This window comes from Lathamus discolor, chromosome 17 (assembly GCF_037157495.1).
Source record: "Lathamus discolor isolate bLatDis1 chromosome 17, bLatDis1.hap1, whole genome shotgun sequence".
In the NCBI taxonomy this organism is placed as follows: domain Eukaryota; kingdom Metazoa; phylum Chordata; class Aves; order Psittaciformes; family Psittacidae; genus Lathamus; species Lathamus discolor.
This window is the reverse complement of record NC_088900.1, coordinates 6824018-6837131: the sequence shown is the minus strand read 5'-3', so window position 1 is coordinate 6837131 and position 13114 is coordinate 6824018. Positions and strand designations below refer to the sequence as shown.

Sequence of the window (13114 nt, the reverse complement as noted above, 5' to 3'; positions counted from 1 at the left end):
GCCCTACGTGGTGCCACTGAGCCCCTGGATGGGCTGAGCACCATCACACGCAGCCACAGGCATGAGCAGCCGAATCCAAAGGGATGCAGGGCCTGCCATCCATGTGGACCAGAGTCAGTCCCACGCTGCCTCTCCCAGACCTACCGCAAGGGCATGTCAGCACGCAGCGCCTCTCGCTGCACCCCTCCCAGCCACCCCCACTTTGGATTCCTGCGGGAATGAACCCTGTGCCGCTGCAGGATTTCACATCACCGGCTGCCACCGGCAAAGAACCAGCTTCTACCGAGGACATCATCAATTTCCTCACCTACAGGAACACCTCCGGTCAAACAGAGCTTGCTTGCTCCTGCTTGTAGAGATCCCCAGCCTCGAGGAGCACAGTGTTTCCACAGCACAGGCCTGGCGCTGCCCAGACAAGCTCATCGCGGGGCCTGAGCATCCCTGGGAATTCTCAAGCTAAACCTGCTGCCTGCAGTGCGTCACCCCCTGCATGCGCACCCACCCCTGCTATGGTACATCCAAGACACAGGAGGTTAAAGCACAGTCTAAAAGGCCCTTAAAGAGAGGCCACAGTGGAAGCTGCTGGCAGCTCTAAGATGGACAGCAGCTCTGCAGCATCAGTACACCCACTGCAAAGCTCAGTGTGGGTATGTCACCCCCAGGCCTCCACCAAAGCTGTTGTACCTGCATGACCCATCTGCAGAGAGAGTGTGATAAACGCAAACATGCATGGACAAGTAACCCCGTGGATCCCAGAAGAGTGAAGGATGCTAAGGAAGGCAAGCAGAAAGCCCTGCTCTGCGCCATGCCTGCGGATAAGGGCCGGGCTGTTATTAAGAACCTTTATCTCCCAGGAAACAAGAGCTGCCCAAAGCCAGCATTTCAAGGGACAACTCCAGGGGTAATTCAAATTATGCAGTTTGCTCTGCTGTATCGTATTGTACATCTTAATGAACAAAGCCACAAGGACAATTTGAACCGATCAGAAAGGGCTTGCCAGCGATAACAGCTGAAGCACTGAAGGACGGCTGGAATATCAATGCAGTTGGAGGATATACGGAAAAGATCAAGCTGTCACGCAGGAAATCTTTTCAAGCACCTACAGTGAAGCAAAGCAACAGTGACAGAGGCAAAGCTTTAAAGGTCGTGCTGTGCGGAAACTTGACCGCTGCTCGGCTTTCCCCTCTCCTGGAAGGAAGCAGCAGGTTAACTCCCAGACACCTTCCCCACCTCCCTGCACCGAGCCTGCAGACATGGAACACGACTTGGACGTGCCAAGCAATTGGGGCTGATGCATGGCTCTAGGCATGGACCTGGCTGGGTTTGGGGGGGATCTCGGAGCACCCAGGAAGCACGGTGCACCCCACAAGCGCAGGGATAACGCCCGTGCTCCGTCACATTCCTGCACATCGCACTACCTGTCCTCCCCCACTTGCTGCACCCACCGCTCCAGCTCGTGCTGGCTGAGCAGTGCCTATCACCGCACAAGGATAACAGGACAGGACAGGGCTGCTTTTCCATTTCATGTCCGAACACGTCTGGAGTAGAAACACCGCACATAAGCAAGAAAAGAAAGACGTCTGCCACAGGAACCCAACAGTAGCTAACTCACCATGCACGCGGAGCAGCAAATGCAGCCCTTTGAGATTGTTCCACCGGAGAGTTTTAACAGAGGAAAATGGATTCAGGACAAGTTATCTCCAGTAACTCAGAAGGAGCAGTTCCAAGAATTGCTAGGGGCGGCTGCAAGAGCTGACAGCACCCCCACAGCCTGAGCGTGGGACATGGGAACGGCTCAGTGCAGGGCTCTCTCTAACCCTTTCTTAACAGTATTTTACGTTAAAGCAAGACAATTGTTTTCCAGAACACTCTGCTTCCAGCGGATGCGAACTGGGCTGGGGTTACGCAAGCAGCAGGAGGGAAAAGGCAAAATAAAACTGATTCCAAGCTGCAGCCAACCTGCCAGCAGAGGCGAGAACACCCTGTCTGCCTCCTAAGCACTTCTGTCACGCCACAACAGTATCCCAGTGCTTTGGTGAGGATGGGAATGAAGGTATCATTTGTCTCTCAAGGCTTTAAAAAGGGTTTCAACACTGCTCTGCTATGTAATTCTGGAGATTATGTTAATTTGACCTAATTTTTCCCAGTGACAAAGTCTCTTAACTATTGAAGAGCAGAAGTTTCCGCAGCCTCACGCTGCCTGGCTGCTGGAAAACACACCCAGGCACGTCCCAGCAAAGCCTCAGCTGCTTTCTGTGGGCAAAGCACACCGAGCTTGTGGGCAGAAGATGTGAAGACGCACATCAAGAAGACTCAGCGCCAGATCGGTGTCAGGGAGGAATATAAAAATCACTCTTATCGGCATTAACTAATCTTCTTCCTACACCCCGTGAGCAGTAACTGCTGGAATCAGTGAACAATATAATATTTTCATTACTTTTGCAGCCTCTTCAGCAGCTCAGAGCCAATAACAAAATGAATTAAGGAGGCGACGGAGACCCAGCCGGGTTTTGCCAACAGGATGTCAGCAAGCTTTGAGTTTTAGGTCCTCCACCATGGCAAACATAGGAGGGAAAACAGGGCAGCCACACGCTCCTGAGCTCGAGGCACTTCTGCCATGCTAATGAAAGAGTAACCCACACTTCTGCTGGTACAGGAAATAAAGAGCTGCTGGTCAATACATCTTTGGGTGCCTCCCCATAGAGCAGCTCCCTCACAAAGGGCAGTGCTGATCCTGAGGGCCACAGTTTGCTCCGATGGAAAGCTACCAAGGAGAAACAGCTGGGATAACATCCTGCCAAAGGCCCTCCCTCCCTTGGAAGACCATCATCCCTAAAGCGACAGGCTGACAACAATCCAGCTCCCAGGAAAAGGGCAGGCATTTGCTGGCACCCCCATGGACTTAACGGGGTTGATGAAGCACCAAGACCAATTTCTTCCTTTCAGCCTTCCAAAATTCACTGAAAGCATTAACAAATCACCATAAAGCAAAAGAGAACGGTGTGCGTGTCCACGACACCCAGCCCCAGGGACCAGGCTTCTCGGCAAGCGGGGACTTAAATCAAGTTTGACACTGCTCTGAAACGAAAGCTGGTTAGGTTAAGAAAGTAAAAACAGAACCGAAACAAGGCGACCAAATGGCAAAACGGGAGCACGTTCACAGTGGAGCATCTCAAGCAGCCAGACCCGGGCGCCTGGAGTCCGGCTTTATCCATAACCACCTGGAAGGAGGAAGACAGAGAAGGGCCAGGTCCAGAGAGCGCGACGGCGGGTGGCCCATGGCGCACAGTAAGGCACACTGGGAGGAAGGCTTCAATTGCTCGTCCATGCCAGGCGGGTCTGACTCGGGTGCCAAAACCTCAGAGGGAGAGAAGCCACGCACCCCGAGCAGGGCAGTCAGGTCAGCTGAGCAACGGCAGAAGAGCAAATAAAACGTGAAGGCATTTACACAGGGGATGCTTTACAGCAGCGATAAACATTATGCCATTAGCTACTCAACGGTCCATGCTCACCTTCGGTTTGCCACCCCTACCTCAAAAAAACCCAAAAGACAAACAAAACAAAAGGCAAGCAAAAGCAAAAGCAGCAGCTGACATAGAAAAGATTGAGGAAATGGCAATGCAAATGGTTACAAAGAACTTGGAACGGCCTTTGGCGTGAAGGGAGGGGTTGGGGCTAGTGGCGAAGGGTGATGGATGCAGGTAACAGCACAAGGTGCCTCATGATGGGCTGGCTGGGTTTGTTCCTCTTGTCTCGTGAGACAGGGAAAAACCCACTAAAAGCCAGCTCCTCCAAAAGGGTCCTACGACTGGATCTAAGCTCACTGGTGGAATTCCCTTTGCTGGGAGGGCGAGGCAGAGGCCTTATTACAGAGACAGACTGAACACCGAGACTTGAGAAAAAACATCTAGAGCCACACCAGGCGAATTACGTTACTCAAGACCCAACTTTCTGCTTCCAAGTACGAACTGCTCAGAAACTGACAGTGATGGGGGTGAGGCAGAAACAATGGCCTGGAGTAACTGAGCTCTATGGCTGTCTGCATCCTTCATCTGAAAGCACCCAGCACCAGCCACCAGTAACCGCATGAACAGCTTGTCCTGCCACAGCAGTTCCTGCCTGTCACAACCCCTGCAGCCGGGACCGTCCAGCTCCTGAACTGCCCGACCAGGGCTTGGAGGGGTGTTTGCAGAGAAAGAGGTAAAATGCAAGTGACCTGTTTGTTGTTTTTCCCCAGGCTTCATGCTCGGCTTATAGACACAAAAGACAATAAACATTCAGGACATTTCCAATGGTTATGAAGGTACCGTACCTGTGATGGTGGTAGGGATGGTGGTGGTAGTGGTGGTGGTTGTTGTGGGAGGAGGGATAGTTGTGGGGGGATCTGGATAAAATATAAAAAGGAAAAATAATAATAAAAAAGCAAATTAAGAAAACCCAAGCAGAACACAACAGTGGTCAATCGGGAGCAGAGGAAACCAAGGACGCAAAGAAGCAGCGCGGCTGGGGGGGGCCTTTCCTGCTTTCCTCCTCCAAGAGCCAGGGGCCAGAGCCCACAGCAGGGCACGGCCGCGAGCAACACCACAGCCCAAGGACGTGCTGAGCTGGAAAGCCTGGCCCCAGAAACCCTCCCCCTCTTGCCTTCCACAGCGCTAAAAAACAAAGTAAAAGAACAAATAAAGCCCAGCATAAATTAGTCAATGAGAGAGAGACAGAAATGGGATGGGAGAGGCATAAGGAAAATAAACTGCACGCTTTCCACAACACAAAGAACAGTTCACAGGTACAGGCAGAGACACAGCGGGGCTTGGTTGGGTTTCTACGTATACCCTTGAAAACCCAGGCAGGAGGTTTGTGTGCGGGGACCCGCTGCGCCTGGAGGCTTCATGTAAGCAGCCCATGAGAACACCTCCTTTCCCTCCCAGGGCCACTGACATCCCTCTTCCAGGAATGCGCGTCAGCAGGAGGCTAAAAACTACTTCAGTGGTAGTCAAATACACAGGAATGAGGACGCCCTTCCTAAGTACCAAGGGATGAAGAAATTCACCGAGATTCCATTCCAAAATGCTGACAATTTCAGCTGAATGGTTTGGCTACTGGGGCACTGTTACTGAGGAACACGGCTACGGGGGCTATTCCATCTGTGAGCGATGACCGGGTCCCAGACACGCCTGGGCTGCGGAGGCTCCAACAGTGCCGCTCCTCTCTGTGCTTGCGTTACATACAGGGGCACATCCTCCTCCTGAGTACTGGGCAGGAGCAGGTAGATATGAGAAGATGTCAGTGAATAATATGTATTGATGCCCAGGTGATCAAACTGAATGTGTTAAGCAGTTGGGGAGACTTTGAACTACGAGTTCATTCGCCAATAATAGAGCATGAAACATTTCATGGGCTTTTGATTTTACGTCTCCTCTATAGCATGTCAACTTTTCATCACTAACGCATCTGCTACTCTTTTATCTCCAAGTGAGCTCTCTCAGATTCCCTAATTAAGACATCTGAACTTTAATTATATGCTGCCCCTTATATTCCATACAACTTCCCCAAAGTTAAGAAACCTCAGCATTTGCTTTGCCATAGAGCACTTGTTTTAAGAGCAGTTGTTATCCCATCCCTACGTTCAAAGCATCCTGGTCCCTGCACTTAGAACAGGGAACTTCTTCCTTGCTCATAATGCAAACCCTAGGAGTGTTGGAGACCGAAACAGCAGAACCAGGGGCATAAAGTCCCTGTCCTTTCATGATGCTGCATGGGATGATGCTAAGCAGAGATCTTCCTGCATAAAATAAAACCAAAAGAAGGTTGTGAATTGCGCTAAAGGTTCCAGCAAACCTGTCCGCCCATTCCACGGGGAGGAGAAGCATGGAACGAGCTCTAAAACCAGGCATGGTTTGGTGTGTCAGTGTGATTGGGCACCCCTGCCCCATGTGTGCCTTTCAGCACAGCTTGGCAGCAGTTATTCTGCAAGCCCTGCCTGCTGGAAGCCATCCACATGGAAAACCATTTAACTGCCTCTCGTGGAAACACGCCGGAGCACGGCTCTGCTGCAGCTATCACTGCATACAGCCATACAGCTGCATACCCCACACAGCCCCTGCGTGCAGAGGGACGGTGTCCATAGTCCCCCCAGCTCCCAAGTTAACAGGATTTGGGGAGCCCTGCACCACCGGCTGAGGAGCAAGGCACGTCCTCCACCAACACCCATACTGCACCTACAGAGATGTGTCTGGGAGGACACAGACCCCGGTGCTGCTGCAAGATCACTTTGCAGTGGGGAAGGAGCTGAGGGCTGGAGACGGAAACACTCCCACTGCCGAGTGGGATGCGACCAGCACCTTCCTCAAGCTTGAGCTGGGTCAGTCCCAGGGCCTTCAGCTGGTGGCTGTAGCTCCACCACCACATCAAAGCCTCTGGGTTTGGATTCTTTATGGACTCCAGAGTGCTGGATGCTCGTGGGATGCTCCCGAACATGCAGAAACCAGGTGGGATGGGATGTAAAGCCATTACCTGCCCACAAGCTCCTGACAGACTCCAAAAAGTGCTCTCCTACGTGGCCAAAATGCCCCAAATAGGGTCCACAGGTTCATATCCCCCAGGGCCATGCACCTCCTTTAGAACAACACTGTCCCAGGTCTCCTCCCATGGATTTAATCCGGAGGGAGCTGCACTGCATGAGTCCTGCACAGTCTAGCTCTCACCCACAGCTAAACCACAGAATTAAGCCCTAAATCCAAGTCACTAACGCTGGAGAGGGCTCATCCAGCACTTGCTTGGGCTGAAACAGGTACATAGACTCTACAAGGAGTGAAAGCACCTCGCCTCCAATGGCTCTATGGCAGTAGCTCTCCCTGGTTTCCATCTGCTGGGGAACTGCCCGTGTCCTACTCCAACTTCTTTATTCTCCACAACATCAGTGTTTCTTTAAACACCAATGCAAACCAGGTATTTTTTAACATGAGCACACAAAGTATTCCATCATAAACGCATATCTGACTTCATTTTGCAAACTGGAGTCTTCTGGACCTACAGGCACTACCCTTGGGGGGTGGCAGATGAGCTCAACCTCAGCCCAAAAGCTGTAGCTTTGTTGTTACCTTCAGCCTTCGGGTGAGTTCCTAGGACTGGGCTTACAATCATTCACATGCAAGTGGCATTAGACAGGCAACATGAGGTCCTTGACTACTAATCTGGATTGGAGCAAGAACAAGAGAATGTGGACTGCAGAGCTTCAAGCTGCTGTTACATGGCCTGAACTTCAAACCAAAGCAAGCTCCTGTCCCATCTGAGTAGAACCATACAATTGTTTAGGTTGGAAAAGACCTTTAAGATCCTCAAGTGCAGCACTCACCGCAAGCTTAGCCCAGGCACACAACAACCACTCTTAACCCATAAAGCTTAAATATGCAGCCCAAGGGAATTGCTCATAATTAAACAGGGGCTCACTCTCTGAGTGCCCACTGAATCTTCATTATATGCAACGCCTGGTGACAGGAGCACAAGGTCTAGAGCAACGGCAAAATAATGCAGAGGGACTGAAGAATTAAGGTAGGTACTTAACAGCACTTTAGAAAGATGCTGAGGCATGGTTTAGTGTCTGCTCAGCCGCCACAGACAGGCTTAAGGCATCTCATTCCTCCAGTTTATCTACTGGTTTGTAACTGCCTGGGGATGCTGGCTGAGCCTTTGGCAATTGAACTTCCTAATGAAAGACCTGGACATGCCCTCCCCTCCCGGACCACTGCTGAAGACACCGGAGAAGGCATTACAAGAAGGAAAAGGAGTTATCAGAGAAGTCCTAGGGGAACTGTCAGGCCAGAGAACTTCCCAGTTCTCCCCACAGCCCTGCTCTGGCTTTTCCTTCGGCTTCCCTGGAAGCACCAAATGCCATGGCGAGCCCGGCTCCGGAGGAAGGAGCGCACCGGACACTGGAATAGGCTCTGCTCCCGACCCGAGAGTTACAGAAGTAAAGGAAGGGTTTGGCAGCCCCGGCCCCAGCCCGGTACAACGCAGGTGTCAGGAGCCGGCTGTAAATCTTGCATTAAGCCAAAAGTTAACTTTGTCAAAGCTTTCAGAGCAGGAATGTTGCAATTATGTGGAAATGAGTCTAGAAGAACGGTGGTTTTCTCACGTACCGTATACAAACAGCATGTAATCCGCATGTGATTTCCCCACCGCGTTGGAAGCCTCACAGCGGTATGTACCATTATCTGTTTTGTTTAGGTTACTAATGAGAAGGTTTGAACCAGACACTACAACGTGTTGAGGCATCTCATCATCTACTCTTAACCACCTCATGTCCGTAGGCCTACAGAGGAGGGAGAGAAAGAAACAAGCACATTACTATTTTCCTATGGTAAAGATGGCATCTTCAATAGTTCATCCACAGACAGAAAGCCCAAACCAAGAAAAACTGTAAAGAAATAACACACACTTTTTTGCACTACTCAAGCCCCGATGCTGTCGGGCTTCCTCAATTTAAATTAATTTTAACCCAACAGGAAACTGTATCCAGACCTTAAATTTTCTGAAAACACTAATGCAAGCAGGAAGAAAGTTCATTAGTGGTTAATCATTCGCTTGTTCATTAAACCTGTGAGGCCGTGGATGACCTGCGCACCCCTGAGCGCCCATCCGGCCAGCGCGTGGCAAAACCAGGATGCTCTGGGATGGACACAGCGCTGAGCAACACCAGCTGGGTACCGGCTGAGGTCTGGTTCTGCACAGGGGCTGGGTGCTCCCCTCATCACTGCCACACAGGCAGCAGCAGCTCTCGAAATGTGGCTTAACTTCCACCTGGGGGAACGGGCTTTGGTGTTCCTGGCTATGGGCTTCAAAAGGCCATTTGTGATTGCAGAGTCCCCAGGTTTCCCACACTGCGTGCATGACACAGCAGCCGGCTTCCTGGGGATGTCCCTCACCCTGGGTCTCCTAACAGTGACTGTTTCACTGTCCTCCCACTGTTGTCATAGTCTTGGGGAAGGGGGGGACTTGTGTCAAACCTCAAAGAAACCTCTGTTAATGCCAATACAGAAATTCCTACTCTCTGGTCTTTTTTCTCCTGAGTTTCTCTCCCACGTTTTTTGTTGCCCAGTCTTGCAGAGAAATGACTTTAAGTGGAGAAACATCCCTCTTCACCTTAAACCACTGTAAAGGAGCTTATGAAATCTCTGTTTCAAAACCCCAGAACCAAACGCTGCCATTAGCTGAGTGTGCATCTTCTTATGCTTGGAGAGACCCAGGGGAAGCGACCTACAGCACATTACTGGCACCACCGTTAACATTAAGCAGCGTGCTGCTGGGGAGATGTGTCTGTCTTACTTAATGTGTGTGTGTCTTACTCATAGCCTGCAGGAAAAAAAGCAGCCTATCCATTAAATTCCCAGGTGATAGCAAATGGGAGGAACTGCAGCTGCCCAGGGAGGGTGTGCAAAGGGGCACTGACAGGCTCTGAGCAGGGACCAGGTATTACAGTGGAACTCAGCAGGGGATGTGCCAGTCTCTAATGTACGGGGCAGGAACCAGCCTTGTGCCGAACAGAAGACACTGGGAAGCAGGAATGCACGGAATGACCTGGGAGGGGAGGCAGCACCACGGCCTCCTCACTGCACCCTGCCTGCCCCAGCAGCAGCAGCACCGTCACTCCCCATGGCTCGTGTGCCACTACCCCTGCCACGACTCCCGCCCTGGGCACGCTAGCAAGGAGACGCTGACAGACTTCGGGGATGTTGGCAGGAATCTCATGGACATGACGGAAATAAAACAGGATAGTCAATACTTGACAGCCATAAATCCAAGTGGAAGAGAAAGTTTTCTTAAAAAAATGAAGTCAACGAAACTTAAATCACAACAGCGAATGGAAGTGTGCAAGAAAATCTACCCTGCCTTGCCAGGGCTTTCCTGATGCATGAACGTCTTCAACTATGTAAGAAAGCCTCAAGCACATGGCGAGAGGAGGAGAAAGAACAAAACCTGCATTTCCTAAAAACCACGCAGGGCACCAAAAGGGAGGAAGATCATCCCGCAGTCAACAGCAGCAAAAAGACAGACTGCCTTACCTTGGGATCCATTCCACTTTCACCAGTGCTCAGTGCTTTGGTGCCAGCCTGACTCCTGCGTACCGGCACCTCGCTGGGATGCGATACGCAGGGCCCCTGGCCTGGCTCTTGCAGGTCAAGTGCCATTGCCACCCAAGGCATTCCCTGGGGAAGAGGCACACGGATACAGGGTGCTTTATTCTGCCCCCAAGGGCTCACTGTGCAGTGACCACTAAGGGCTCTCCTGGGAGCTCTTCCAATGGAAATCCCTCGGCCACTGGTCACGTAGCAATAAAGTAAATCCAAATGGAGCAGCAGATGCTCAGGTGCAGAAAGCATCTCTCTCTTCTGCACTGTGAGGTTATCTTTGCAGCAGAGAGAGGCACGCTGGGTGCCTGCAACAGCAGCAGAGGTCCTGCAGCACGGCACGGCCCCGCCACGACCTGCCCATCCTGGGGAATGCCCAACTTACTGTGGTTTTCCAAAGGCTGCGCACGACAGTTCCAGCGGCTCCCCCTCTCTCGTAAGGCCTTGCACCGGGTAGTTCTGCGAGACCCGCACTTGAGGCTTATCTGCAGGACAGAAAACAGCGCTCCGTAAGCCACCACCAAGCATCAAGCCGGGTCGCACCCGCGCGCACCCGGAGCCGCTCTCCTCTTGGCTGGCAGCAGGGAAAAGAGGGATCTGGCAGCGCTTCCCGCACCGAGCAGAGCACCACGCTTCCTGGGAAACGCAGCTTGCTGTGCCAGCGTCCACCTGTGCACTCGCCCAAGCTAAAAGGAACTCATTTGCCTTCCCGCTGAGGTGAACCAGAGGTATCCGCGGTGCTTGGAATTGACAGGTTGTACTGTGCATCCTGTATTGCTGTACAACACTTGGCGTCTGCACACATTAACATGCTGGGCCTTACGGGAGATGCTTGTTAGAAACACAAAAAGAAGTCGGAGCCGATGCTGCGGCTGTTTCAGCAACAGAAGGGTTTATTTGGTCCAAGCGAAGCTCTTCTAAATCCTAAAACAAACAGAGAGCGTGAAGGCGTTGATAGTTACGGAGCCAACTCAAAAACTCCTCAGTAAGACCCTGCAGGAGGAAAACCACGGCCATACCACAGAGCTGGAGTCCACAATTAAAAAATCCATTACCTCCGACAACTGAAACACAGATTAAAAACTCAATCTAAGCTGTAGCTAAAACGTTATCAGCGCGAGAAATCAGCGCAGTGCTACAACTGCCATTAAGCCATATACATTTTTCAGGAATTTACTCAACTGTAAGGAACAAAGGGAGGCAAAAAATCAGTATGCATAAAGGTTGAAGCCATTTAAATGTTTCTATTTCCTTTGAGAGTAACTGCTACCAAAACCACTGGCTTGCTGCATTTTATTAACTGTGTTTAACTCATTAACATGCTTCCTATGGAATAACAGAGATTAGAAAAAAACCCCGTGTCAGGATTTAACCAATTTAAACTCTCATAATTTCCAGTAATGGAACAAGCAACGCGAGTAAATCCCCTCCTGGGATGACTACACCACAAACACTTCATGAACTAATCCCGCTGCAGATGCTATGGAACACGGTGTCTCTGCGGGCTGGCAGTGGGATCCTGCCGCGCCAGGGTGTCACACATCTGGGGTGCAGAGTCCCTGTTCCACTGCAAGCGTGCCCCAAACCACGCTCTGCACGTGCCAGATACAGAGGTGGAAGCGGGTCAGAGCCACGGGCGCTCACACGACCCACAGACCCGGGAGGACGACGTAAACCAAGGATTATGCAGCGAGTGAAGCACAGGCAGCATCTGAGACGCCGTGCCCAGGCTCACCGCTCCGGCTCACAATTCCCACCCCCCAGCCATCTGCTCCCTATTTATTATTTGCTTTGCAGCAGTACCTGCGAGCCCATGCCAGCAACACGACGCTATTGTGCTCAGTGCTGTAGAGAGAACAGAAAACCTTCCCTGCCTGACTTCCATGGGCACACAAAGACGACGGCACCCTGCGTCGAGGAAGCTCTGCGCGACGCTTGCCTCCCCTGCTGCTCCCAGCCCGCCTGCTTCGGACAGATCCCACTATTTCTAATGAGCTGCTCCCCAGCTGACAATTCCTGATGGAAATCAAGTGGGATACGCTGAAGGCTTGCTGCACTGGGAATGTGCTGCACATTGCCTCAGAATGAGCTCTCCTGAGTGCAGGGGATAGGTGAGCCTTGCCATGTCAGCTCTCCGGCCCACAGCCTTCATTAAGCAAATGAGAGCAGCCCAGCAACCCCACTGTGTTGGTCTGGACACCACAGAAGTGACACCTGCAACAGAACCTGGGGCTTTATCAGCACCCATGCATGCACTCAGGCAACAAGAGCATTCCCACAGAGCCATTCACAGCGAGCTCCGCTCCTGCACAGGACTCACCAGCACACCAGTGATGACAGTGGGCACCATGAACACGCCTCCCAAGTCTGAAGGACTCAGAAGGATGGCTGGGCACTCAGGAAAGCCGACCTTCCAATTATGGAAAAAATTCCACCTGCTTCCACCAAGAACTGGGGTGGTGCTGGCATCGTTTTCTCCTTTAAGGACATGCCTTCCTACTGCTAAGGCGAAGCATCCGGTCTTGGACAAAGCCAGTCTATTTCCTTCAGATGATGGACTCTCTTAGTGAAGCTTTGTGAAATGCCAAGCACCGTGGGATCCCCAGCTCAGCTCCTGCAAGAGACTGTGACATTTAGCAGCCTCTGCCAGTAAACCTGCGATGGTTTCAAAGCCTGGACGCAGTTTGCTGCCCGCTAACCACTGTAAGAAGACCGTGTGAGGCCTCTGTGGCTGCATGAGCTGAGCAAGGACTATCAGGATAGCGACCCAGAACTCAAAGCAAGAAGCAGAGGTTTTTACCCCCAAGTTCACTCCAGCAGCCTGAGATCCTCGACTTGGAGCTTCCTGTTATCATACCACTGGATACTCCATAAAAACAAGCACTCACATCTACGCATCCAGGCCGCTACATACACCACTGGCAGGCAATTAGATCTAACAACCCAAAGCTATTTCCTCGTACGCCTATTTCCAGTGGCTTAAAAAACCA

The 13114-nt window shown here is 51.6% G+C and overlaps 1 protein-coding gene across 10 annotated transcripts in view; it reads right to left on the bottom strand.

The window, feature by feature from the left end:
- CADM1 (cell adhesion molecule 1) overlaps positions 1 to 13114 on the bottom strand; it is a 124574-nt gene that overhangs the window by 18624 nt on the left and 92836 nt on the right. For 6 of the 10 annotated variants that reach the window (XM_065697024.1, XM_065697028.1, XM_065697030.1 and 3 more), the window contains exons 6-8: positions 10510 to 10609; positions 8136 to 8308; positions 4313 to 4384 (exon numbers count right to left, since the gene is read on the bottom strand). In XM_065697024.1, the coding sequence (XP_065553096.1) occupies positions 4313 to 4384; positions 8136 to 8308; positions 10510 to 10609 (345 nt within the window). The remainder of the gene's footprint in view (positions 1 to 4312; positions 4385 to 8135; positions 8309 to 10509; positions 10610 to 13114) is intronic. The other 4 variants (XM_065697027.1, XM_065697031.1, XM_065697033.1 and 1 more) reach the window with 1 other exon arrangement.